This window comes from Colias philodice, chromosome 31, assembly GCF_061535455.1.
Source record: "Colias philodice isolate Cphi_HAF_F1 chromosome 31, ilColPhil1 Martin Lab GWU primary, whole genome shotgun sequence".
Lineage (NCBI taxonomy): Eukaryota > Metazoa > Arthropoda > Insecta > Lepidoptera > Pieridae > Colias > Colias philodice.
Window position 1 is genome coordinate 2,891,035 of NC_143116.1, and position 27,717 is coordinate 2,918,751.

General features: G+C 33.9%; 2 protein-coding genes across 3 annotated transcripts; one reads left to right on the forward strand and one right to left on the reverse strand.

Moving 5' to 3' along the window:
* Nucleotides 1-100: 100 nt before the first annotated feature.
* On the reverse strand, nucleotides 101-19,660 carry LOC149475134 (uncharacterized). 2 transcript variants are annotated; one of them, XM_089713538.1, is made up of 10 exons: nucleotides 19,548-19,660; nucleotides 18,396-18,505; nucleotides 17,604-17,771; nucleotides 17,068-17,140; nucleotides 16,431-16,543; nucleotides 10,673-10,706; nucleotides 9,498-9,632; nucleotides 7,979-8,046; nucleotides 5,181-5,229; nucleotides 101-4,233 (listed from the first exon to the last, which is right to left on the reverse strand). In XM_089713538.1, exons 2-10 carry the CDS (start codon nucleotides 18,497-18,499, stop codon nucleotides 913-915), a joined length of 4,065 nt encoding a protein of 1,354 aa, XP_089569664.1. In that variant the 5' UTR covers nucleotides 18,500-18,505; nucleotides 19,548-19,660; the 3' UTR covers nucleotides 101-912. The 2 variants fall into 2 exon arrangements, with proteins under 2 accessions (XP_089569664.1, XP_089569665.1); XM_089713539.1 differs by lacking the exons at nucleotides 16,431-16,543; nucleotides 17,068-17,140; nucleotides 17,604-17,771; nucleotides 18,396-18,505; nucleotides 19,548-19,660 and adding an exon at nucleotides 11,878-12,063.
* A 902-nt stretch (nucleotides 19,661-20,562) lies between these two features.
* On the forward strand, nucleotides 20,563-27,549 carry LOC149475135 (uncharacterized). Its single transcript, XM_089713676.1, has 5 exons — nucleotides 20,563-20,723; nucleotides 22,147-22,283; nucleotides 24,161-24,334; nucleotides 25,235-25,670; nucleotides 26,632-27,549. Exons 1-5 carry the CDS (start codon nucleotides 20,666-20,668, stop codon nucleotides 26,670-26,672), a joined length of 846 nt encoding a protein of 281 aa, XP_089569802.1. The 5' UTR covers nucleotides 20,563-20,665; the 3' UTR covers nucleotides 26,673-27,549.
* Nucleotides 27,550-27,717: the final 168 nt, after the last annotated feature.

Genomic DNA, 27,717 nt, shown 5'->3' on the forward strand with positions numbered 1-27,717 from the left:
TAGGACTTTCGTTCATTCTTTGTTATTTTATATTGTAAAATGTTTTTTAAAGTAAAAAAAACTTGTACTAAAAAAACAAAATGAAACAAAAAAATAAACACAAATCATTTATTTTAAAAATAACCTAAGATACATACAATTCAAACAAATAATAATTAAAAATACAATCATAACAATAATTGAAACATTAAAAATAACTATCACAAACTTATGTAGACATTAAAAAGGCACAAATCTTATTAATAATTATTTTAATCGACATTTCTATGATATTTCAATTAATCACAGTAATTGATATTATACTCAAATTTACCATTAAAATATTAATGTAAAAAAATATTATTCGACCTATTCTCAACACAAATTTTATCAAAATCAGTCATATCTTTTCGGAGGAGTTTGATTACAAACAATGTGACGTGTGTGTATGTAGGTAACATTTAATTCAATGAGTATTACAATAAAACAATTATATATTTAATCCAATTTTAACCTAACTTTAAATCCTAGATAGCAAATAGTAAGAAAATACACTGAGACATAAAAAAGTGTCATAAAACTACTGCCCAAAAATAGTGAATCTGGGAATGGAAAAATGGAATGACAGTACTATACTAGAGAAAGACTTAACTACAAGATAGGAAAGAAGTATATTAACGAATAACTACATCATGCTATTTAAAATGAATATGATCATACTCCCAACTATCTCAAAATACGACTTTTTCCAAAAAACTAGTCCCGGCAAACGTTGTTCTGCCTTACTCTTATCACTTAGGGGTATGAAAAATAGATTTCCGATTCTCAGAGCTATCCAGTATGACCAAATCTCAAGAGAATCGGTCAAGCCGTTTAGTAAGAGTTTAACTGCGACACGAGAATTTTATTAATTACAATTTCGTCAAAAGACCATCAGAAAAGAAATCTCAATTTCTCTCCACCCAAACTTGGATCAAAATCTTTATTCCGAATCACGGACGCAGACTGCTTATCAATTAGAACATCAAAAACACCTTTATTATTAAAGGGAGTGTTCACTTTCCACAATTCTGTATTTAAACCTGGATTTTTATCTTGTAAAAGATCGAAAATCATGTCTAAAGCTTCTTTAGTATCTGGCAGTATGGATGTTGGAATTTTTAGTGTTATTTTACAATAACTATGTTTACTCGTTATTGGTAAAGTATAGGCAGATTTATCTGAATCCGATTTAAATTCTACATGTGTGGAATAAAATATCTCCGTGTCACGCGTCTTCATTGCTGTATCTTCATATTCTTTATTAGTTTCATCCTTGTCTTCTATAGTATTCCTTACTGGACTTTTCCTTGCATCTGTTTGACTATTTTTATCTCTTTTCAATTCTGGTTTTTGTAAAATCTTATAAGTTTCTGAATCTGTATTTTTCGGTTTACTAACAGGCGTTTTGCATTTCGTGTTTACAAGTGTTTTCTCACTTGGTGTTTTAGCTGTATCAAGACAGAGTTTTCGATTAATTAAGGATTTCAAATGCCCCAATTTGAATGTGACTTCATTATTATCGATATTCCCGTTAAAGTTTTTACCCAAAATAACTTGAGCGGACAGTTTATCAATTTGTAGAACAACCTCTAGTTTATTCTGCGATCTTTCAACGTTAATTTTGCGCCAGTACTTAGTACGTAACCTAGAGTTTTGCGTTTGCAAAATGGCTATGACGTCATCAGGATTCTTTCCACTATTGAGAAACATGCTAACAATGCCTACTGCTCCACGGAATTCCGTCGCTTTCAAGTTAATTTTTACTCTTTCATTTACTATGGGTAAGGAATTTTCTATCCACAGTCTAGAAGAGATGTTTTTACAGATTATAAAAATAACACCATCAAATAGGTACATATCGTGAATTATTGGAAAATCTGCTTGTTCGTCATTTGTCTCGACGTACACATTTTCAATGTTTCTCTTAATAGTTTGAAATAACACATCATCTATACGTGTTTCTGGATAGTTAGATGGACCTACGTATAGTTTAAGATCATCGGGAACAAAATCTGCATAGTGATTTGCTCTTATACGAGTTAGGGGAGCATTAGAAATATCCGGATCAAGTGGAGAGTACATATTCTTTATGATATTTTCTTTTATTTTAATACTTTCCAAATCCTCCGCATTGACTTTAGAATCTTTTGTTGGTTCTTCAAAACTAACATCACGTTTCTGTCTGTCAATTATTCTGAAAGCTAACGTTTGCCCTTCGTACGTAGGATCGAAATCAGGACTCTTTATGACCTCTAAAGATTCTGGATCGACTCCAAATTGTCTCTTTTGCTTGCCCGCTACATCGGAATAGTACTTCCAACAGTCTGGTTTAAGTTTTGGGTATCTAGTTTTCAATTTAAGCAAAATTTCAGCAGATTCTATATGAGCTAACTCTTTTGGCAGACGCATAACCAATCTCGTATACCGTACCAACTTCAGGACCTCTCTAAACGCTAATTTAAGACCGGTGGAATTAATAAATTTCGGTAAAACTTCCATCAAATAATCCTTAGTTTCTAAACTATCACATACATAAATCACAGCCCCGTTGGACAGATATACATCTTGGAACTTCGGTATTATCATATTATCAAAACGATGAACTTTCATATCTTTGTGAAGGTATTCTTTGAACAAATGCTTGAGACGTCTTATATGATTACCCTCTAGCTTATCTTGTGGATATCCCTCTAACGTTATCGCAATTTTAAGTTCGTTCTCTACGTGCAAGTAATTCGTACGTCTATGATACGCGATACCTCGATTACTATCTATATTATAATTACTATTTCTACTTATGATCAAATTATCACTACTTTCAAATAAGGACTCGGTTTTATCGGATATAGCTACAGTGGACGTCGACGGTTCATATTGTTCTACGCTTTCTATAGCTTTTACGTCAGATTTAATTACTTCAGCACTATTGTGTTCTGTGGCCCAAGGTGTGATTTGTGTATCATCTTTATTACTGTCTTTTCCTTCCTTCTGTTCTTCTATTGGTACAAAATCTTTTGAATCACTGATTATTACAGCATCTTCTTCTTCCATTTCAATAGCAGAATCCACTCTTTCATTATCAACCACATTTTCATTCACAGCTTCAGTGTTTTCAACATTTTTATCCGTCTCACAAATTTTGTCTTCCTTCTTTGTACTTTCTATCCTTGGTGTATTTTCATTAGACCGTATTTCCTCCAGTAGTTTAACTCTAGACGCAACACTGTGCAAATCTTCCGCCATGTCGGATAAAAAGCAATCGTAATATATCTCTGTGTAACCCGTAATTTCAAAATCCATTTGCGAATAGTCAATAATATTTTTAAACGACGGTCCACGTATAATTTCCCCAGATATCCTGTCTATCAAGAACGACGAACACTCGACGTTATTTATAATTTTCTGCGCGTATATTTTCCATAGATACGTGTTTAGTGACGGATTAAAATATTGTAATAATTTGAAGGCATCTTGTGCGCTCGTAGGCCAGCATGTTTGCGGGATTTTTGTGACCCCAATACACAATCTTCTTACTTTAGCTTTTAGCAGCAGTAGATTGTTAGACATGCGTTCTTGCAAGCCAGGGGAGATTCTAACCATCCAATCTCTTGTTTCCGCATCTTTACATATACATACAATGGCCCCTCTATTCAAGTAATAATCTATAAACGACGGAGATTTCTTCATTAGACCAGCTTTGAGTTGCATATCCATAATATCATTTATCGATCTTTGAAAAATCTCCATTTGCCTCAACCTCATCTTGGATTTAGGGTACCCAACAAGAGCGATCACAATTTTCAAGTTTTCCTCAACTATATCCATATAATCAGCATTGCGCAACTGTATCAATCTATTAGTCTCATCTTCGTCTCCACTTTCATCACAATCACATTTGAAATCGCACGAAATCTCACTTTTCTTAGCCACTCTACACCTTTTACTGGTCACATCCGACTTACTCCCTGTAAACCTACTGACGTCCGACTTTCTACTAATCGTACATCTACTTTTTGGCCGTGTTTTGTGAATGAAATCTACCGCTTTAACTATTTTATCGCTAATAAAGTCCGACTTATCGAATATGGTCAAATCTGTAACTTTGTCCATTATACTTATGTCGCCAGAATATTGAACGCATGTGGAAGGTGTCGAACTATCTTCGGAATCGCGATCTATCCACGTCTTTGCTTCACACGAACACGCGTCCTTCTGTAGAATAATTCTACTGTTGTAATTGTTGTTGCTATATGTATAGCTAACTTAATGTTAGGGTATGAAAGCTATATGCCATGCACATATATGGATATCACGGGAAAAATATCTCAACTCGTTTACTGTCGCAAAAACCAAACGCATACAGAAAACATATGTACCTACAATACGTAATCCCCTTTATTAATAATACGATAAAAATATATGTATAGATAATAAATAGACGCAGCCTTTATCAAAATATATATATGTTTTACATACATTAATAAATAAATAATTAAATTATATACCAATTATTACATACAACCAATGTGTATATGTGTGTGTGTGTGTTTAAGTGTGCGTTGTATTGAGTTTTGCATAAGAAATAAACAAGCATGACATAATAAAAGCAATCAAGTAGAATGAATAATAAAAGAACATAAGAGAAAGTGCCTAAAAAAGTAAAAAACACATTTCAAACTCTATTGGCTAATTACTTTAGGGGCATAAATAGTTAATGTTTGATAAGAAACAGATAGATTGGGGAATATTAAACTTGAAATCAACCATGAGAAATAAAAACTGTAAATGCAAAAAAAAAAACAGGAACGCAATAGCAAAAGCGAAGTACAGATAGAAGACACAATTTTGCTTGAACAAAAATAAAACCAACACAACAATATAAAATAAAAATGCAGTTAGAAATAGACATGAGGGAAAGAAAACTGAAATTTATAGAATTGTACAAAAGTTTTGAAAAGATATAATGTGAAAATATTTTATCGATAATAATTCATTGATTTCGAATTCAGATTGTAAATTTGATCATGTGTTGCCTATAATTATTGGAAAAAAAAATCAAATTTAAAAGTTACTAAAAAAAGTAAAAAAATCATGTCTCCTCTCTGTAAATCATTTATGTAGCAAATTAATACAAAAAATTAATATAAAAAAAAACTCACAGAGTCCCCAGCTCCAGACAGCGTCGCATCCGCTGGAAGATCTACCGACCTGTAAGATAATAAAAATAATGAAAACTAGCTGTGTCCCGCGATTTCACCCGCATTTCTACGCTCCTGTTGGTCTTAGCGTGATGATATATAGCCTATATCCTTCCTCGGTAAATGGGCTATCTAACACCGAAAGAATATTTCACATCGGACCACTCGTTCCTGAGATTAGAGCGTTCAAAGAAATAAACAAACTCTTCGGCTTTATAATATTAAGTATAGATTATTTCTATCCTATCCCACTAATATTATAAATGCGAAAGTTTGTGAGGATGGATGTACGTGTATGTGTATATGTATGTTTGTTACTCTTTCACGCAAATACTAGGGAACCGATTACAATGAAATTCAGCACACAATATACAGGGTGTATACACTGGGAATATACACCACTATTGGTACACTAAGCGCGAAGGAACTTGTAGTTTTGCATACACTGATCACGTAAAAAATACTTAAAAAAAAAATTACGTACAAAATTTTTTGCTAAATTTTTCCTGAAAATCCATGTTTTCTTCTCTAGCTTCGCGCAGCCGGCATATACCGCTTCTCTTATATGAGCATTTTATCTATGAAAACATAATCTTAAACGATAGCTCACGTGCTGGTGGCAAAGTTGGGCGGCTCGCTTGTTATGGGTGTACACAGAGTTTTAAGAATTCATCTATTTGAAAAAAAAATGAATCTGGAATTTTTTAATTATTTTTTACGTACTCAGCGTATGCAAAACTATAACCTCCTTTGAGCTTAGTATACCAACAGTGGGACACCCTGTATAGAGGGCAACTTGGATTAATACATTGGATAGGTTTTATCCCGGAGATCCCACAAGAACGGGAACTATGCGGGTTTTTCTTTGAAAACGCGGGTGAAGCCGCGGTCCGAAAACTATTTAATAATACATATTTCTATAAATATAAATTCTTTCGTAACACGTCCTACACGTATTTACATACTACACACATAAAGCATAATATCAATATACTATTTCCACATAGGCATTAGGCAAGACAGCGGGTGAGTTGGTGGGAAGTGTGAGTTGGTGGGAAGTGTGAGTTGGTGGGAAGTGTGAGTTGGTGGGAAGTGTGAGTTGGTGGGAAGTGTGAGTTGGTGGGAAGTGTGAGTTGGTGGGAAGTGTGAGTTGGTGGGAAGTGTTGGCGGGAAGTGTGAGTTGGCGGGAAGTGTGAGTTGGTGGGAAGTGTGAGTTGGCGGGAAGTGTGAGTTGGCGGGAAGTGTGAGTTGGCGGGAAGTGTGAGTTGGTGGGAAGTGTGAGTTGGTGGGAAGTGTGAGTTGGTGGGAAGTGTGAGTTGGTGGGAAGTGTGAGTTGGCGGGAAGTGAGTTGGTGGGAAGTGTGAGTTGGTGGGAAGTGTGAGATGGTGGGAAGTGAGTTGGTGGGGAGAGTGTGAGTTGGTGGGGAGGGTGAGTGAGGAGTGTGAGTTGGTGGGAAGAGTGTGAGTGAGTGGGGGGAGTGTGAGTTGTCGGGGAGTGTGAGTGGGGCGAGTGTGAGTTGGTGGGGAGTGAGAGTGAGTGGGGGGAGTGTGAGTGAGTGGGGGAGTGAGAGTGAGTGGGGGGAGTGTGAGTGAGTGGGGGAGTGTGAGTGATTGGGGGAGTGTGAGTCAATGGGGAGATTCCGCAAGGGCAATATTGGAACAATCTCGCTTGTTCGGCGGTCGGAGCAATTTCATATGTTCTCTAAATTGCCCCTGCTTGCCTATACACATCACAATTAAGGAGCCAATTTCAAAATTGCCCCTGCTGCTGCAGGTACGTGAGTAGCCGGTTTTAATTATTATCAGAAAATAAACGTTATTTAACCACTCACCCTCCCATAATAGTGTAAAAGCTTGTAAAAAAAGAATACAACTTTGAAGGTATACAATTTTATTTAATAAATTTAAAAAAAGAAAAATATTTCCTATACAAAACATAAAAATTTACAATAGATTTAAATAATTTGGAAAATCCAAAAGTGCACGCCTCATAATTTTTTTTTAATAAATATTTATTAATTATTATTTTTGTTTATTTAATAACAATTAAACCACATCGAATCAGACCCTGAAAAATGAAAGGGTTCTATTCCTGAGCATACTCAAGCGTAAGAGAAAAAAAAAGACTCGATTAGTAAAGTATTTCGGTCGCTATCGTGTTAACAAGAAAAAGGATCCGCACATACAGACACACGGACGTCCAAGACAGAACTTTTTTAAACTGTTTTTTAACTAGTTTAAATAACAAAAATGACATCAAAAATATCATGAACGTTAAAAATAGTGTTTTTTCTTAATATGTGTGTGTATGTATTATCTTACAAGTGCAATGTATGATACATAAAGACATTTTAAGTTTGAAAAATCAGATGTTTTGCGCGAAGTGACAGTAGTACCCACCTCAACGCTTCGCTTATGAGGCGTGCAATTACTTGAAACAATAGACTGAACCTAGACACATCAAAATTCAATGAATAAAGATACCAGACTCATATATCACACACTAGCTGCGCCCGCGGTTTTACCCGCGTGGCTCCGCTCCTGTTGGTCTTAGCGTGATGATATAGCCTTCTTTGATAAATGGGCAATCTAACACTGAAATAATTTTTCCAATCGGCCCAGTAGTAACATGTTCAAACAAACAAACTCTTCAGCTTAATATATTAGTATATAGATTCTTAGAAACCGCATTAGAATCAGTCCATGTATTTTCATGCTATAAGCCTTCTATATTCTTGTAAAATCAAACTTTTAACTTACCGATCACTAGTTGTTTTGATGACTATTTTCCCATCAGCCGTTACAATTCTATTGGACGTCAAATTGTTCTGAAAATAAATTATAAGTACACTTTAAACCTGTTTAATTATTATAATATATTAACTTGTTTTAATATTGGAAAACACTACTGATCTACAAAACGATTGGACAGATTTTGATAAGTCATTTACTTGCAAGTAGTTTTCATACATTTTTAAATAAACAAACATTAAAATAAGGACTGGATACAAAAAAAAAACATCATCTTGTTTATCAGTATCAACAGAAAATAATCCTACTAAAATTATAAATGCGAAAGTTTGTAATGATGTGTTTGTACCTCTTTCACGCAAATACTACTGAAGCCATTACAATGAAATTTAGTACACATATAGCAGGTAACTTGGATTAACACATAGGGTAGATTTTATCCCGGAAATCCCACGGGAACGGGAACTATGCGGGTTTTTCTTTTGAAAACGCGGGCGAAGCCGCGGGCGGAGAGCTAGTAAATCATTTGTCTATGTATGTGAAGGTCAATCTCCCATCACCCATGGTCTCCTCTACTATTATTGACTGACCGGTTAGCTTGGTTGGTAGTGACCCTGCCTTCCAAACCAGAGGTTGTGGGTTCGATTCCCACACTGGGTAAATATTTGCGTGATGAAAATAGATGTTTGCTCTGAGTCTATCTATATAAGTATTTATTTAAAATTATATAATATGTATGTTCATCAACCATCTGGTTTCCATAACACAAGCGAAAGCTTAGTATGGGATCAGATCGTGCCGTGTGTAAAAATTGTCCTGAAATATTTAATATTCATTTTTGAAAATGATAATATATATTATATATAACATGTAAACCACTGCTGCAAACTGTCTGCTTCCTTGATAGCTTTGCATAGGAGTGCATTTCTAGCAGTCATAATAAATTGTATTTTTACTAACATAATTGCACGCCTCATAAGCGAAGCGTTGAGGTGGGTACTACTGTCACTTCGCGCAAAACATCTGATTTTTCAAACTTAAAATGTCTTTATGTATCATACATTGCACTTGTAAGATAATACATACACACACATATTAAGAAAAAACACTATTTTTAACGTTCATGATATTTTTGATGTCATTTTTGTTATTTAAACTAGTTAAAAAACAGTTTAAAAAAGTTCTGTCTTGGACGTCCGTGTGTCTGTATGTGCGGATCCTTTTTCTTGTTAACACGATAGCGACCGAAATACTTTACTAATCGAGTCTTTTTTTTTCTCTTACGCTTGAGTATGCTCAGGAATAGAACCCTTTCATTTTTCAGGGTCTGATTCGATGTGGTTTAATTGTTATTAAATAAACAAAAATAATAATTAATAAATATTTATTAAAAAAAAATTATGAGGCGTGCACTTTTGGATTTTCCAAATTATTTTTAAGTTATTAATTGTTACTAACAGAATGAGTCCTGGTTACTTGAATAAATGAATGAATTATTATATGTATTATAATTATTATATATGCTCACAGGTGTCTTCCCCGCTCTATTCAACAGCAGAATCCTCTGCTTGCACTGCAACTGCTCCTCTTGGAGCCGCAGGTGTTCCAGCTTCAATTGTTCCAACTCGAGATGTAGCTCCGAATCTATGCCCTCAGAGACACTCTGTGTATAGACAATATTTATTTATTTATTTATATGATTTTCCAACAAAGGATACCGTCTATATTATTTTACATAGCTTACCATTGGACCATATACAATATGGTCTACTGCACCTTCAATAACAGGAAAATACAACACTACATACAGAAAAAAATAATAATTTGAAACTAATTTTAAACTACAATACAATACATATATTGTAACATATGTAAATCCTGAAGTGCATTTGCGTCATTGCAAAAATATCACTTCACTACATAGTATAAAACAAAGTCGCTTTCTCTGTCCCTATGTATGCTTAAATTTTTCAAACTACGCAACTGATTTTGATGCGGTTTTTTTTAATAGATAGAGTGATTCAAGAGGAAGGTTTTAGTATATAATTTATTATGTTTTAGACAAAGCGGGCGAAGCCGCGGGCGGAAAGCTAGTACAATATATTGTAACATATCTAAATCCTGAAGTGCATTTCCATCACTGCAAAAATATAATATAAAATAATAAAATGGAGCAATTTATAATTTTTTGACCGCTTCCTTGGTACAGTGGTTGACGCGTGAGCGTAACACCGAGTGGTCCTGGGTTCGATTCCCTGTGGAGACGAAGAAGAAAAATGTCTCAGTCTGGCAGGACACAGAAGGCTGATCACCTACTTGTCCCTAAAGAAAATCGATCAGTGAAACAGATGTATAATGCATCTGCCCCTTACCCCACTAGGGGACATGGGACTTCACCTTTACTACATGAATTCATAATATATTTCTAATCTTTATGACATACAAATTTTACATAGGAATTTTAAATATGCACATAACATAAAACATAGTCACTTCCCCCTGTCTGTCATGTTGAAACTATCCTACTAGGAAACTAAAATCATTATTCAGAAATACTGTACAGCTTCTATATGTAAAATAATTTTCAATTTTTAGATTTTTCTAAAAATACAAAACCCAATCTTTGTAGCAATAGTATATACAGATAAACAAACAAATGTTGAAACAATACCTATAAATAAAATAAATATTTAATTAACATACCTCATCATCATATTCAGATGTGGTGTCCTGCTTCCTGCAACAAAAAATAAATGAAATTACAACTTCGTTAACCCATTGAGCCCCGAACGGCCCGATCGGTCCACGACACAATAGATTTTCTATTGTGTCTGTGATTCCGGGGGCTGAGTTATTAATAAAAAAATCTCAAATCCTTAAATGAGAAATTGTTTGATTGAACACGCTAATCTCAGGAGCTACTGAAAAATTCTTTTGGTGTTAGATAGCCTATTCATCGAGGAAGGCTATAGGCTATATATCGTCATGCTTAGACCAACAAGAGTGGAACCACGCAGGTGAAACCACGGGGTGCAGCTTGTCACTACATAATATAAAACAAAGTCCCTTTCTGTGTCCCTATGTCCCTTTGTATGCTTAAATCTTTAAAACTACACAACGGATTTTGATGCGGTTTTTTTTTTAATATATAGAGTGATTCAAGAGGAAGGTTAATATATAATTTACATATTAGGTATTAGTAAAAGCGGGACAAGCCGCGGGCGGTAAGCTAGTATGTATAATACAGAAAATTCCTGGATAATTAGAACAACAAAGGGTGTTCAAACTAGTAAAGCTTATCTAAAGCTAAAATATACAAGCTTATTGTAACAAACAAAGTTTTGAACTGAATTAAAACACGTAGGTATTGTAATATGAAACTTCGTAATAGTTATCTGTTCTTATGAATTGTTCGTTTGTTTATAATAAACGAACAACTCATAAGTAAGTACATTGTAGATAGGAGAATGTAGCAATATCTCAATAACCATAGATGTATGATTCAATTTATTAACACATTCGCAGTTGTCCATCTATCGTATTTTACTTTTATTTTTTATGTTTTACATGAGTCGTAACTACCTTCAATAGAAATTATGAAAACAGAACATGTCGTATTAGCCATAAAATATGGGATATTGGTTTTGGAATACGTCAAACTATCAATTTGAAAGAATAACCATTAATAATCTTAATATATATAAATCTCGTGTCACAATGTTTGTCCTCAATGGACTCCTAAACCACTTAACCGATTATAATAAAATTCGCACACCATGTGCAGTTCGATCCAACTTGAGAGATAGGATAGTTTAAACATGTAGGTACCACGGGCGAAGCCGGGACGGACCGCTAGTATGCTATAATATTTCGGTTTTAAGTTGTTAATACGTTTTAAATAAACTTACGATACATCTTCGTTCATTGAAGAGAAGAATTTGTTCATCAACATGTTTCCAACTTTCAAAGTACCACTTTTCACTAACTATTAGAACACGTAACAATATCTTTATGATTAATACTAATTAAACAACTCAAAACTGCAAGTGTTTCAAATATTATTGAAATTTGAACGTTTCAAATCGGCCATCAACTTTTAAAACTATCAAGAAGTACTTTAATACTTTATAATGTTACATTTTTAGACGCTGGATACGAGTTTTTTAGTCTAATGTGACAGTCAAGTATAAATGTTGCCACTTGTTAATAACTCAAAATATTGTAAAATTTAAAATGAATTCAAGAAAATAAAAATATACAAAATATTTTTGATAAATAAAAAGAAAAGCGTTGGTAATAAGTAAATACCTCGAAGAATCGACCTTTGGTGTTAAATGAGGTAAATAATTATAATGTTACAATTGAGAAAAAAAGAAACCGTTGACTATTAAAACATTTATTTTATAAGCATTACTTTTCAGACCTTCTTTCTATCTACACACAGCATAAACTACTGGATCGATTGGGCTGAAATTTGGCATGTAGATAGCCATTTTGATATAGGCATCCATTATGTAAGGTGGTTACTATTTTTCTGTATTTTGACGATTCTAAAGCCCTTCTTAGCAAGCGCTATGTAAGTAGTTATGTTTGAATTTGCGATCATTTTGATAAATTCTACCCCCAAAGGGATAAAATACAGGAATAAAGTTTGCACTATGGATATATTTTATTTACCACGCGGCCGCGGGCGAAGCTGCGGGCAACAACTAGATAAAACATGACATGCGCAGATGCTTCGGCCTATCTCATAACTTATGTATCTGTTTTAATATTGGTTTATAGTTGAATCCTGTACATATCTGATTGGTAGAGTCAGCAACGAAAGTTGATGACAAAATTATAAAAAGTGTATGGTGTACCTACATTTCTTAAAATTGTTAAAATTATTAATTGTATGTTGGATTGGTTTTAGAATTACTTTAAGAATTTGGTACATGGTAACGTTTACGCTTGAGTATGCTCAGGAATAGAACCCTTTCATTTTTCAGGGTCTGATTCGATGTGGTTTAATTGTTATTAATTAACAAAAATAATAATTAATAAATAATTATTAGAAAAAATTATGAGGCGTGCACTTTTGGATTTTCCAAATTATTTTTTTAAATAACACGCATTTTCTATACAATTCCAGCCAACCGAGGAGGATAAACGCGTCCGTCTCCGTTCACCAGCGCCATCCCCAGCGCCCTCGCCCGCACCCTCCCCGGCGCCCTCGCCATCCCCGTCCCCGGCGGGCAGCCCGGTGCCGAACACGCACGCTAACACGAGGTTCTATGTGAGTATAAGTGTAATACGCATCTTCCCTCATCCTCATCGTCCTCGACAACCTCGCCATCCCCAACCCAGCCATCCTCGGCATCCCCAACCCCGACATCCTCGCCATCCCCAACCCAGTCATCCTCGCCATCCCTAACCCAGTCATCCTCAACCCACGCATCTTCAACCCCGACATCCTCGCCATCTCCAACCCAGTCATCCTCGCCATCCCCAACCCAGTCATCCTCGCCATCCCCAACCCCGGCATAAATATACTTGAAAATTTTTTATTTACCAGTAATACTTTAGTATTTTCTAGTGCTTAATTTTACGCGAGTTTTTTAGAAATCAAAGATTTTTACGGATTTTAAACGCGATTTATTCCTTTAGTTTAACTTTTTTAATAATGCCTGTTGTAGTTAATCAGAACTCTTTAATGATAAGAGCACACACATTTCTTTTTTGTTTAATTATATAGATACTAGATTTCCGCCCGCGGCTTCGCCCGCGTTTGCAAAGGAAAACCCGCATAGTTCCCGTTCCCGTGGGATTTCCGGGATAAAAACTATCCTGTGTTAATCCAAGTTACCCTCTATATGTGTGCTAAATTTCATTGTAATCGGTTCAGTAGTTTTTACGTGAAAGAGTAACAAACATCCATACATCCATACATCCTTACAAACTTTCGCCTTTATAATATATATTAGATATTAGATAGATATTAGATATAGATAGATTAGATTAGATATTAGATATTAGATATTTTACTTGTGTATAAAATAAAATACAATAATAAAGTTTAGAGTAAAAATTCATATAGACTACGGATAACGGAACCTATTAAGCCGAAATTTAAATTGTGTCTAGCCAGTCAGTTAGCTTAGAATTCAGATAACTGACACAAAAATATAACGCATCTGAGTCATTATACCCTAATGTGATTCGTTTCAAATATTACAAGTTTATTCTGTATGTTTGTCACTATACACCTAACCGGCTGTATCGATTTTAATGGTTTTTTTTTATCGTGTCTACCGTTTTTCGACAAAAGTACAGATTTACAATCCAATCACGCTAAGCTCGTATTGTATTAAATTTATTCTTACCAAAATTTCAGCCATCACTCGCAACGACTCGAAAACACTAATAAGAGCCAACAATTCAATGCCTAGTACTTTAATGCACATGCGCGAATTTAGTGTTCAAAATAAACCCTGGATACCCGGGACGGAAACTTGTTGCATTATTGATTTATGTATGGCGCATGTTTGTCAAACGTTCGCGCCAATGTCGGCCATTGCAACGAAACGTTGAAAGAATTTTAATGCAAATGTTGGTTCCAATGTTGGTTAGTCGTTAACGTTGGCGCCAATGTTGTCCATTACAATAAATATTTGGAGGAATTTAAATGGCGTATAATTTATGTTTATATCAATACTATCTTTCCATTCGCGTAGTCAAAAACTTTGTCGTAAGCGCTTCCCTATTCCCAATAAAAAAATAAATAAAAAAAAACCGGCCAAGTGCGAGTCGGGCTCGCGCACAAAGGGTTCCGTAGCAGCAAATATAATAAATTACAGTTAAATCAACCTATCTCAAAAACTATAAGAGATACTTTGATCAAACCAAAAATCGTTGAAAGAGTTAATTAGCATGCATCACCTCTATTTTTTTTAGAATTTTATACCCCGTAGTTATAAAAATAGAGGGGGGGGGACATACTTTTTACGACTTTGAGAGCTGATATCTCAAAAACCGTTCACTTTAAGAAAAATGTTTTTTAGAAAACTTTATATCATTTTAAAAGACCTTTCCATTGATACCCCACACGGGTATGTACATCGAAAAAAAAAATTTCATCCCTCAGTTACATGTATGGGGGGCCCCACCCCCAATTCTTTTTTTTACTATTTAGTGTCATATTTTTGTAGCGGTTCATACAACACATATTCCCATCAAATTTCATCACTGTAGTACTTATAGTTTCCGAGTAAATCGGCTGTGACAGACGGACAGACGGACAGACGGACAGACGGACATGACGAAACTATAAGGGTTCCGTTTTTGCCATTTTGGCTACGGAACCCTAAAAAAGCTAAATTAAATATGGCGCCCTAAAGGCATATTTAATTAATTGAAAGCCTTCGCAATTGCAATTTTCTCATGTTCGCATTTAGCATTAGATTATTTGTAAATTAAGTGTACTATACTCGCAAAAAGACACTACTTATTCAAAAAAATAACATTGAGCTCATTTTTAATTAGTATATTTATTTGTGTGTACTGGTGAAGAAAGTTAAAATATATTTTATTTGCAGTAAGTACCTTAAAAACAATTTTAATTTATTATTTATATACATAATTTTATTTCATACTAGTCGTGCCACGCAGTTTCGAGCTAATATAGGTTGTACATCAAAATAACACAAGAGCAGATTCGTCCGCGGTTGAAACCGCGGGGCACAGCTGGTATGTTATAAATAATAAAAAATAATTATTTTTGACCAATAATATGGCATTTTAAAATAGCAACGGCGGTTTATAGCCCTTGCTCTTTCACTCTTACGCTTAAAATGGATTACAGTTCGCTTGTTCGTACACGAGTCGGGCAATTACCTGAATTTCGTATTGCCATTTTGGAGAAGGTAACGTATCTTACTTTAAATCTTAGTTCAGACATCATTTATTCAATGTTCGACCCACCCATATATAATATTGGCTGCGCCCCGCGGTTTCTCCCGTGTAGCTCCGCTCCTGTAGGTCTTAGTGTGACATATAGCCTATAGCCTTCCTCGATAAATGGGCTATCTAACACTGAAATAATTTTTCAATTCGGACCAGTAGTTCCTGAGATTAGCGCGTTGAAACAAACAAACTGTTCAGCTTTATAATATTAGTACATATTTAGATTATAAATGCGAAATGCGAAAGTAACTCTGTCTTGTCTGTCTGTTACTCAATCACGCCTTAACTACTGAACCAATTTGCATGAAATTTGGTTTAAAGATATTTTGATACCGGAGAAAGGACACAGGCTTTTTTTTACCCTCGGACATAGGATAGGTTTTATCCCGGAAATCCCACGGGAACGGGAACTATGCGGGTTTTTCTTTGACTACGCGGGCGAAGCCGCGGGCGGAAAGCTAGTTGAATAAATAAATGTTAGATTTTGAGTTTGGTAGATATATATTATGTTACTTACTGATAATTCCCTTTGCTGCTGACGCTACTAGACTCATCTTTGTAAGCACGATTCCATGTTGTGTTCGAACGTGGGTTACTCCTTTCCTTCTCATCGTAATCTTGGTTCTTTTTCTATTGACAAATAGAAATTATAATTATATGTATAAAGTATTATATTGTTTACTAGCGGTCCGCCTCGGCTTCGCCCGTGGTACACGTTTACGTTTTCGCTACATAAGAACCATCCTCGTACTTCAAGGAATATAATAAAAAAAAGAATTATCGAAATCGGTTCACCCGTTCACGCGTGATGCCGTGGCAGCGCGAAACGGGTTACATCTTTATATATTGTTTAGTATAAAGTAATATAAATATACAAAATTTTTTTGAATAAAAAATGTAGATATGAAAAAAAAATCGATCACAAGGCGGTATCCGCGCCTTTATTTCAATTATTTAAAAAATGATATTTTTAAAGCATTTCAATGCTATTAAACTAAAAAATATCACATTTTTTTTATGTAAAATAAAATATGGACAGTTTTGTTTCCATGTAGAATAGAATTTGTAGTTTGTACACGAACAACATAATATCATCCTTTTTTTGCATATAAATGTGTACTATTTTGATATTTTTATGAATATTATAGCATTACCTTATGAGAAATAGAAACATTGAGTTTAAGTGGTTCCGACTTGTTAAGTTTCATCATTGCTAACTTTGCTTCGCTGAAACAAAAAAAAACATTACAAATAGTTTTTCTATATCTGTTTTAATTAGTAAATAGAGGACTTGTCTGTGCATAAATATAAAAAATATTGCCTGTTAGGATTTAGGTAAAAATAAACTATGTATAAGAATTTCATACATAAAATTACAAAAAAAATATTATTGTTTGTTTGTGGCTCGAAAGGACAGATTAGTAAAGTATATTTTATACTTTTAGGTTATCAAAAATCATTGATATTAATGTTTGAAGCATTCAACACATAATTATTTTTCAATCAAACCCACCATTGATAAAATCTTAGATTATTAAAATCGGTCCAGTACTTTATAAGTACTAAGACTATTCAATACAAACAAACTCCAGTACTAAGCCTATTCAATACAAACAAACAAACAAAAAAATTCTCTTTATTATATTAATTAGTTATTTTTTTACAAATTACTACACCAAAAGTTCCTCACCTAGGGGATTCATAAGTAATCATAGCGTATCTCTTCTTAGGGTCTCTCGACATGAACAATTTGACAATAGTGCCGTATTTAATGAACACCATCTTGAGACCTTCCTCGCTCAAAGTTTGTGGTATGTTGGATACATATAACCTGTTATGGTCTAGTTGTACTCCGGAACTGTTAAAGAAATACATTAATATAATAATAATAGTTTAAAAAACTAAAAAACACGCTTTTTATAGAAAACCGAACTGAAAAATAGAAAATTTTATCAAATTAGTGTATTGTCATCGGTCCTCAATAAATCTACAAAGTTTGAACGAAATCTGGCCGTTTAAAGTGGGTCAAAATCGCGCCCAAAGAAGTCGGTTACAAACAAACAAACATACAGGTGAAGCTAATATAAAGCGTGTAAAAATTGGTAAAGTGTGAATGAAATTTATAATTCTGTTGTAAAATAAAGTAAAAATATAAAGTGATACCATTAAATTTTAAAGAAAATGGCCTTATGGTATGCAGTTACAGAAAGTAAATGATAGAACTTTCAAATTCATTAAATAAATCAGTTTGTTTGCAATAAACCGAATAGTTAACTTTGATTTTTAAATACAAGAAATACATATATTAAAGTGCTTTTTATAGAGAAAATGTAATGCTTGCGCAAAAAAAGCTGTTTATTGAAGAAAAACAGAAACCTTTTTCATGTTCATTGTCTTACTATTTTTCTTATAACAAAAACCTTAAACAATCTTCAAGTTTAAAAAAAAACATATAAACAACTAAATACATAGCAATACTCACTCAATATTGTCATCCGCATACTGAGCGTCATATGTAGAATCGTTGAAATCATCTCTCATTGGATCCCAGTCCTTTAAGGACATCCCGCGTCCCCGAGATGCCATGTTTAACTGTTTAAAAGAAAAATACAATCTATACTAATATTATAAAGAGGAAAGGTTTGTAATTATGTATGTATGTATGGTTTTCACGCATAAACTACTGGACCGATTTTGATGAAATTTGGCACAGACAATCTTTAGACCCTGAGAAAGAACATAGGCTACCTTTTATTGCGAAATATGTACCACGGGCGAAGCCGGGGCGGACCGCTAGTATATAATATACCTGTGATACTAGCACCTACTATTACTATCTACACAAGGTACAGTTCGATTCAAACTTAATGCCGGTTCAAAAGTTAGGTGCAGGTGCGCACAGGTCCCTTAACGTCCCGCAAATACCTAAAATAGTTTTCTTCGCATTGGATCGATATTCCGAGCCGCCATTAAGTTTGAATCATACTGTAGTAATAGTAAGTACTTGTAACAAACGGATAGTTAACATATTCATCACAATGGAGAAATAAATTATTTCATCTTGCAAGATAGATAAAACAGGAAAATTTGAAGATGTTTTCTTACTAAGTTGGTTACTTCTAACTTAATACTTTGGAGTGTAGGCTGAAAGTGTGAAAGATAGAGTAGATTTCACTATTACACCTTGTGAAGGGTTGTTTTTACTTTTCAGTCTTTTAAACAGCATGAATCCTCATAAATCATCTTTTTGCAAAACTAATCAAAGAACAACCAAAAATCGTTGATTTCAAGATATATTATATTAATGTTTTTAGGGGCTTTTTGGAAAATATTACATGAAATAATATATTTTTAAATAATTTATAACCACGTTGGTTTTTTTATTAATACAGTATTAGTAAGCATTTAAAGTTAAAACTAGTCGCAATCTCACTCAACGTTTATTATTTACCCAATTTTTGTATTAAATTTACAAAAAAACCGGTCATAGCGCGTTGTGAATACACAACGTGTTTATTGTAATACATATAACATTTAAACACGAATATATGTTCATATCTTATTATTTAAATAAGCTTTAACACATACATTTGAGGTAAATATGATATTATTTAATATTTATCATTTAACTTACCAATGTGGTCGATTAATAATAAAAAAAACAAAGGAATGCCGACAAAATTGAACAAAACGGACAGTTTTGATTGTAAAACGACTGTGAAATGAACTATGAAGTTGAAGTTTGTGCTTGACTTTTTCAGTGTTTCCACATGCAAAATTTAATAGATCGTTAAAATATAGCTGTAAACAAATTTTGTTCAAATTCTATTAAAATAAAGCCTTTCTTTATCTAACACTAATAAAGAGAATTAATAAAAAAGTAGTATGTTTATATAAAAAATGTGTATATCGCGTACAATTATGATTTAGGAACGAAGTTCTTTATCGCGCGTTGTGTTTGGGGGATAGTCGGAAAGAATTCACGAAAAGTTGTCACGACCACAGGTCACGACACTTTTTGCTAGAGTTGTGCCGTGCGGCGTGCGCGCGGTTCTCTGTCTGTCTCTCTCTAACATAACACTTCGTTCCATCCGGATGTCCCTTGACATCGCTCAAGTTTTATTTTCTTGTAGTTCAAAATCAATATGAACATGCTGGGCTTTTTGTAGTAGTGTTGAGCTCACTGAGCTCAAGCATCCATGGTAAAATATTATTTAATTGTTAATATCAGTAAAGGTAGACTGACTTATTTTTTAGAGTGGAGAATGGCCATGCATACTCGCCTTATACTCGCGGCCGGGATAGGGTTGTGGTTTATGTCCGACTTCAACTTCCTACAATAAAATCTATAAGCAATACTTACCGACTAAACTCCACTGTGTTCCGTGTCAGGAATCTTTAACGTGAGATTGTAATATTTATTGGTCCTTGATTTTTACGAAAGTTTTAAAGGGTGAAATTTAATTATGATAACTATTCACCAAAGAAAAGTTACACTATTAAATTTATCCGTTGTTATTACCTTTTTGTGAATTTAATAAACCAATTACCTGGTATCCAGTTAGAGTAAAGGAAAATTTGAGATGGCAATACTGAACGTTGAACAAAAAAAAATTGTTATGTCAAAAACTTTAGTTTTGACGTTGACAGTTGTGTAATGGATAACCTATCGTCAATCGTCATAGAAGTTAGTTATTGTTGTAATACATATTTATTCTAAAAACATACACTTTGAACTTTTAAATATGAAGGATGGATGATAATGCGAAGAACGCTTCGTCGTATCAGCACGACCAGGAAATATTAGACGGTAAGTTGCATACGTTTAGCAGATGTAATATGAAACTTCCAGGAATCAACAGGTAGTGCAAGTATGACGCAAAAATTCTTATTCGTTTTAATTTTATTTTGTATTCTTATCAATCCTGCGCTCTGTTTAAAACGTTTAATACGTATTTGCATAAAAGTTGTATTTTTCGCGTATAAAATTACGATAAAAATAAAACAATGATTGTTTTCTATATACTTTAATAGTTCAATACGTCTATCTTATTAAATTAATTATTAATACATTGACATATTTTACAAACGATTGAACTCTTTACTATAATTGTGGCCTACTCTCTGATTTATTACATATTGTGTTTGATGAACTTCTTTAAAATAACTAAAAACATCCAACTTAAAGTTTAAAAAATGTGCTTCAATTAATGTTACTAATTATTACTACTATTTAGAAGTATTTGTAATCAAATAAAAGGAATTATATCTAACTAGCGGTCCGCCCCGGCTTCGCCCGTGGTACATAATTACGTTTTCTCTACATAAGAACCATCCTCGTACTTCAAGGAATATAATAAAAAAAGAATTATCAACATCGGTTCAGCCGTTCTCGAGTTATGCGCTTACCAACACATTTTGCGATTCATTTTTATATATAAGATAATTTATTATATCTTCAAATGATAATGTTAGTTGTTAACATTAGTTGTAAAGTTAGAATTAATTTACAAAATGTTATAGTAGTTCAACAATAATTAATCAGTATGCATGGTGAACCGTGACCGTCTCCTTGGTACAGTGGTTGACGCGTGAGCGTAGAACCGAGGGGTCCTGGGTTCGATTCCCGGTGGAGACAAAGAAAAAAAATGTCTCTGATCACCTACTTGTCCCTAAAGAAAATCAATCAGTGAAACAGATGTATGAATAATGCATCTGCCCCTTACCCCACTAGGGGACACGGGACTTCACTTATGCATGGTGAAACCGTGAAGCACAGCTAGTATTACAATAAATTAAATCTGTAATTTCTTTCTCTCTTTTATAAGTGCAATAAAGATAAATAAAAATTGATATAAAATAAGAATCATGTTTTAGGAAATAATTTATTTATTTATTATATTTATTTCAGGTAACAGACAATAAATTGGACAGATTCATAGAATAAATACCTTACAGACTAACATACATATAATAATTTAAAACTAAAACTAAGAAGGAAACCTGCCTTACTCAGTTTTTAAAGTGAAACTTTTATTACATCGTCTCAAACTTTTTGGTCTGTGTATCGCGGCTGCCGAGTAGGTATACCTACTCGGCAGCCGACCGTCATGCGACATGCGCTACACAAAGCAGTGTTGGGAACCGTTCGAACAGTTTCACTTTTACCGTGGTTTCATAAAACCACACAACATTTTTTTCTTTTTATTAACAAATATCGTAATAAATTTCAGCTCGTGGAATAAACATGACAGTGGAGGACGTAGCCAGTCTACCGACGTGCAAATATTCGGAGCGAGTGCAGTCGTTAAATTTGAACGAGGGTGATTTTATGTTCCTCAAAGGTCTGAGACGGAGGATACGGAATAGGGTAAGGTTTTTATCAAATATCAACTGATTAAATAAAATAATTTGTTATGGGGTTGCTGTGCAAAGTTTTATTTTTATTTGGGCAGGAAGCGTAATGTTATATTGCATACTAGAAGTACCTCTCGCCTGTGGCTTTGCTCAAGTAGTCAAACAAAAACTCGCATTATTCCCGTTCCTGTGGGATTTCCGGGATACAACCCATCCTATGGTCTTACTCAGGATTCAAGCTAACTCTGTACCAAATTTCATCTTAATCGGTTCAGTAGAAGTGATAGACAAACAGGCAGGAACAGTTACTTTCGCACTTATAATATAAGTTACAGTGTTAAGTTATATTGTCTCATAGTGAAAGGAAATTCTCATGGGCTTATGTCACTCTCATAACTATCTTATACAAAACAATCGTATATTAAAACTAGCTGTGCCCCGCGGTTTCATCCGCATTGCTCCGTTCCTGTTGGTCTTAGGGTGATAATATATGGCCTAAAACCTTCCTCGATAAATGGGCTATTTAACACTGAAAGCATTTTTCAAAACGGACCAGTAGTTCTGGAGATTAGCGAGTTCAAACAAACAAACTCTTCAGCTTTATAATATTAGTACAGATTAGTAAAGATCATTCATTTATCGAAGACAGCTTCGATAAATGAACTATTCAATAAAAAAAAACCGCAGCAGCTAAGAAAATTTATCCTAGCATGATGTACTTAGTAGTTTCTCGTCTCAATTTCTTTTGACTAATAAAAATACATATATTATTGTTCTTTGCTGGACCGCCTCCTTGGTACAGTGGTTGACGCGTGAGCGTAGCTCCGAAGGGTTCTGGGTTCGATTCCCGGTGGAGACGAAGAAAAAAAAAATGTCTTGGTCTGGTAGGACACAGAAGGCTGATCACCTACTTGTCCCTAAAGAAAATCGATCAGTGAAACAGATGTATAATGCATCTGCCCCTTACCCCACTTGGGGACATGGGACTTCACTTTTTATTGTTCTTTACTGAATATCTAATGTAATAGTAATTCCCTTTTTTAAATAATGCAATTTAGACTCCAAATAAATGTGCATAAAACCGCGGCACACTGCTAGTGAATTCGCAAAAATGCCACATCCATTCACATCGACTCGCGTTACGATAAACTATGGATGCGGTATCGTGTTACACGGCTTACCGCGGTGTTGTGTTGCAACTTGCACTGGGAAATAACTGTCACTGAATTGTGAATACATTCTAAACATATTTGCAATTTACTGAAAAAGAAACGTCTTGTTATGTCTTAGAACTTTATCCTGAAAAATTGGAGTAAGTATCGAACACTCAAAGAATTTTTCGAATCGGACATGTAATTGCCGACAAAAAGGGCGTTGAACGCAAACAAACAATCTCTTCAGCTTTGTTTATTCATTGTATTAGATAGTTATAGACTCACATTCGCGAAAGAAAGTTTATTAGAAGGCAACCAAACCACGATCTGTATAGTAATAAACATAAGGTCGATTCAAATTAAGCCATAGCTCTATTTAAATAAGGTTCAATGTCAACTAACTGCGCTTCGCGGTTTCACCCGTGACCCGCGTGGCTCCGCTCCTGTTAATCTTAGCGTAATGATATATAACCTATAGCCTTCCTCGATAAATGGGCTATCTAACACCGAAATAATTTTTCAAATCGGACCATTAGTTCCCCAGATTAGCGTGTTCAAACAAACAAACTCTTCAGCCTTATAATATTATTAAGTATAGATTAAAAATCTTAAAGGCTCTATCGAGTCGTTTATGTCTGTAATATTTACATAACTCTTTTCAAGAAACGGTCGTCCTAATAAGCTTTCTTTGCCGATTGTGTGAGTACTTATTACTCATACTGTCTCACTCATACAGCTAGCGTCACAAAACAGCCGGCGCCGCAGTATGGAAAACTTACGTCGCCTCACACGAGAATTACGCGCCGTAAGAGCTTGCCGCGACGACACGCTTTCAGAGCGACGCGTGTTGTTAGCGAAGCGAAGCGAACTGCGAAGTCGTTGCGTCACACTGCGTTCTTATATATTACGGGTGAGTGTCTTCAACGGTGAAGGAAAACATCGTGAGGAAACCGACATGTCCATATCAGTTTATTTTTTTTTCCATGTAGATAACCTATTTTAAGTTAAGGAAGAGCGGGTCCTTCTGACACAGGTTTTATCTTAAACTTACTAGTAGGGCCCTACTACTCCAAATTGTGTAAAATTTAGAAACGAAATAAACTTTTTTTATTTTTTTTATGTCTTAAAACCAAAAGTTCCACGACACGTGATATCCGCCAACTCACACTTGGCCAGCCTGTTCCTTCGTACGGGAATGTAATGGGCTGATGATGAGTGTGTGCGTGTGTGTGTGTGTGTGTGTGTATAATTTTGAATTTTAATGATGAAAACATCAGTTAAATATAGTAACAAACTATCACAACAAATACCTTTTATACAAATTGCAGTTTTAATTGTAGAGTTTTAACGCAATTATTTCACTTTCTATTACATCAATTGATCTTTTATCGGAGATCATGATGTAAATTTAACTAAAACTAGCTGCTCCGCGCGGTTTCACCCCCGTGGCTCCACTCCTGTTGGTCGTAGCGTGATGATATATAGCCTATAGCCTTCCTCGATAGATAAGCTATCTAACACCGAAAGAATTTTTCAAATCAGACCAGTAGTTTCCGAGATTAGCGCGTTCAAATAAACAAACTCTTCAGCTTTATAATATTAGTATAGATTATACTAAATTTACTTGATGTAAATTTAACTAAAATACCAATTTTAACATTGAAATCGATCACTCATTTCTATCCATCTCCCCTTTTTAATCTAAATATATCCTACATAATGTTGGTGACTCATTTTCTATTATATAGCTACACACAAATACATTTAAAACTTATTATTACTTATACTAACTTATAGTTTAAACTTTCAGATCCTACAAGACAGGTCAGACACATCCGATGTTCCCGAAATCGAGCCAGAACGTATAATAGAATCTCCTACAGACCCATACATGAAATCGCAAGTATTCGAATGTCGTATCGACAAACTAGTTCAGCAAAGTGTAAACCACATTTACAAGGAAAAAGATAAATTCAAAATGGACGATAAATACAAAATGGACGACAAATACAAAATGGACGAACATCTATACATATATGATAAGCAAATGGATGTTTTTAATGTAGACGGAAAGGATATATACTTTAATGAGACTAAAGATGATTTTAAAAAGGAAAGAGTGTGCGCTAAAACTGTTTTTATTGGTACTGGGGAGGAAGTATTGAATCTGTCGAAGAAAAAGAGTCATGGTAGGAAACAGTCCGCGCCACGACGGATTACATATGTCTTTACGGAACCGGATGAAGGTAAGTTCGTAATATCTAAACTATTAATATATATTATATAATATACTAGCTTACCCCCCGCTATTTCTAAAACCTAATAAATGCTATACTATAACCTTCCTCTTAAATTACTCTATCTATTAAAAAAATCCGCATCAAAATCCGTTGCGTAGTTTTAAAGATTTAAGCAAAGGGACATAGGGACAGAGAAAGCGACTTTGTTTTATACTATGTAGTGATAAATATCCAAAATAATAATATATCCTACTAATATTATAAATGCGAAAGTTTGTGAGGATGGATGTGTATGTGTATGTTTGTTACTCTTTCACGCAAATACTACTGAATCGATTACAATGAAATTTAGCACATATATAGAGGATAACTTGGATTAACACGCAAAAATTACATGATTTAATATTTATCGACAAGAAACTCTATTTTCTCTTAAAATTTTACCTCCATTGATGTACTATAAACAACGAGACTCACAATCGCCTCTTTAAATATGAAAACTGTTCGACTGACGTTATATAAAACATTCATTGTAATTTACACCTTATTTCGTGGTAGTAATGTTCAAAATCTACCGTATACGCTCATTAGATAACTCTGCCTTAATACATGTGTAGGCAGCGTTTTGCTTTGGACAATTTTTTAGTTTATGTTATACGGAAAAAGTTATTATTTTTATTTTAAGTTTGACTAGCTTTTACCCGCGGCTATATCCGTATGATTATTTTAAGAAGAAAATTAAAATTTTCACCGCAATTTAAGTACCCTATGTGCTAATCCAGGCTAGAATCTATCTCTGTACTAAATTTCACACAGATCTTATCAGCTGTTTTTGTGTGAAGAGAAACATACATCCATACATTCTTATAATCTCTCGCGTTTATTTCTAATATGTATTAATAGGAAATTTAAAATCAATATTAAATATCGTTCAAAAATAATAAAAATATTTATTTTTTGTTTTCAGATGGAGTTTTAGATTTAAAAATAAAGAAGGAACCGGAATGATTGTGCCTGATAATAAAAATACAAAACAAATACATATATTTCTACACGACGGTATACATTATGGATTCAATATTTAATAATTATATTTTCATAAAGATTCGTTGTTATTGAAACTTTTAACGGGTTTAAAACGTGATTTTTTCATGTATTAAAAATTTTATATGTACATATTTAAAATATATCATACTAGCTTTCCACCGGCGGCTTCGCCTGCTTTGACTAAAACCTAATAAATTATATACTAAAACCTTCATCCAGAATTACTCTATCTATTAAAAAAAACCGCATCAAAATCCGTTGCGTAGTTTTAAAGATTTAAGCATACATAGGGACAGAGAAAGTGACTTTGTTTTATACTATGTAGTGATACAAAATACCATATATTTTTACATTAAGTGAGATTTAATGTAATCCTGTATTAAACCCGTTAAATTTTTAAAATTATATTTATTTCAAAATATTACAAAAATGATGTTTATATACTGTATACATGAATTGTTCAAATATAAAAAAATATTATAAATAATTTGCCTATATATCTATCTCGCTCTTTATCACGTCAAATTATACAAGAGTGAAAGAGATAGACAATCCGTCGTGACTTTTTATATGTACAGACCAAATATGCAGACTTACGAATTTTTTATAGTTAGTTTTGTCGAAAAATGGAGCTTATTACAATAATATGTACTAAAATTATATATTTAGAGAAATCTAATAAAAAAAAAATTCAATCAGGAATACGGTCTCCACCGGCGAAAGAATTATCGAAATCGGTTCATTAGTTTCGAAGGTTATTGGTACAAACAATTAAATTTTTTTATGTATTTGTGTACTATAATTATTATATTATATACTATCTGAACAATCATATTTTATCACATAGATTACTATCTAGTATTGTGTTTCATTTTACGCGAATATTATACATTTAGAAATTACAGACTTTTTAACGGATTTTAAACGCGATTTATTCTTGGTTTGAACACTACAGTCTCCCCGTGACCACGCTCGCTGTAAAGTGTTCGAAACGTCGGGAAAATAA

Coding starts and splice junctions, on each gene's coding strand:
- LOC149475134 (XM_089713538.1), bottom strand. CDS start 18,499: ATGGCATCTCGGGGACGCGGGATGTCCTTAAAGGACTGGGATCCAATG. Junction 10,707..16,430: donor AGCAGCAAAGGGAATTATCA/GTAAGTAACATA, acceptor TTTTTGTTGCAG/GAAGCAGGACACCACATCTG. Junction 5,230..7,978: donor ATCAAAACAACTAGTGATCG/GTAAGTTAAAAG, acceptor ATTATCTTACAG/GTCGGTAGATCTTCCAGCGG.
- LOC149475135 (XM_089713676.1), top strand. CDS start 20,666: ATGGATGATAATGCGAAGAACGCTTCGTCGTATCAGCACGACCAGGAA. Junction 24,335..25,234: donor TGCGTTCTTATATATTACGG/GTGAGTGTCTTC, acceptor TTAAACTTTCAG/ATCCTACAAGACAGGTCAGA. Junction 25,671..26,631: donor CTTTACGGAACCGGATGAAG/GTAAGTTCGTAA, acceptor TTTTGTTTTCAG/ATGGAGTTTTAGATTTAAAA.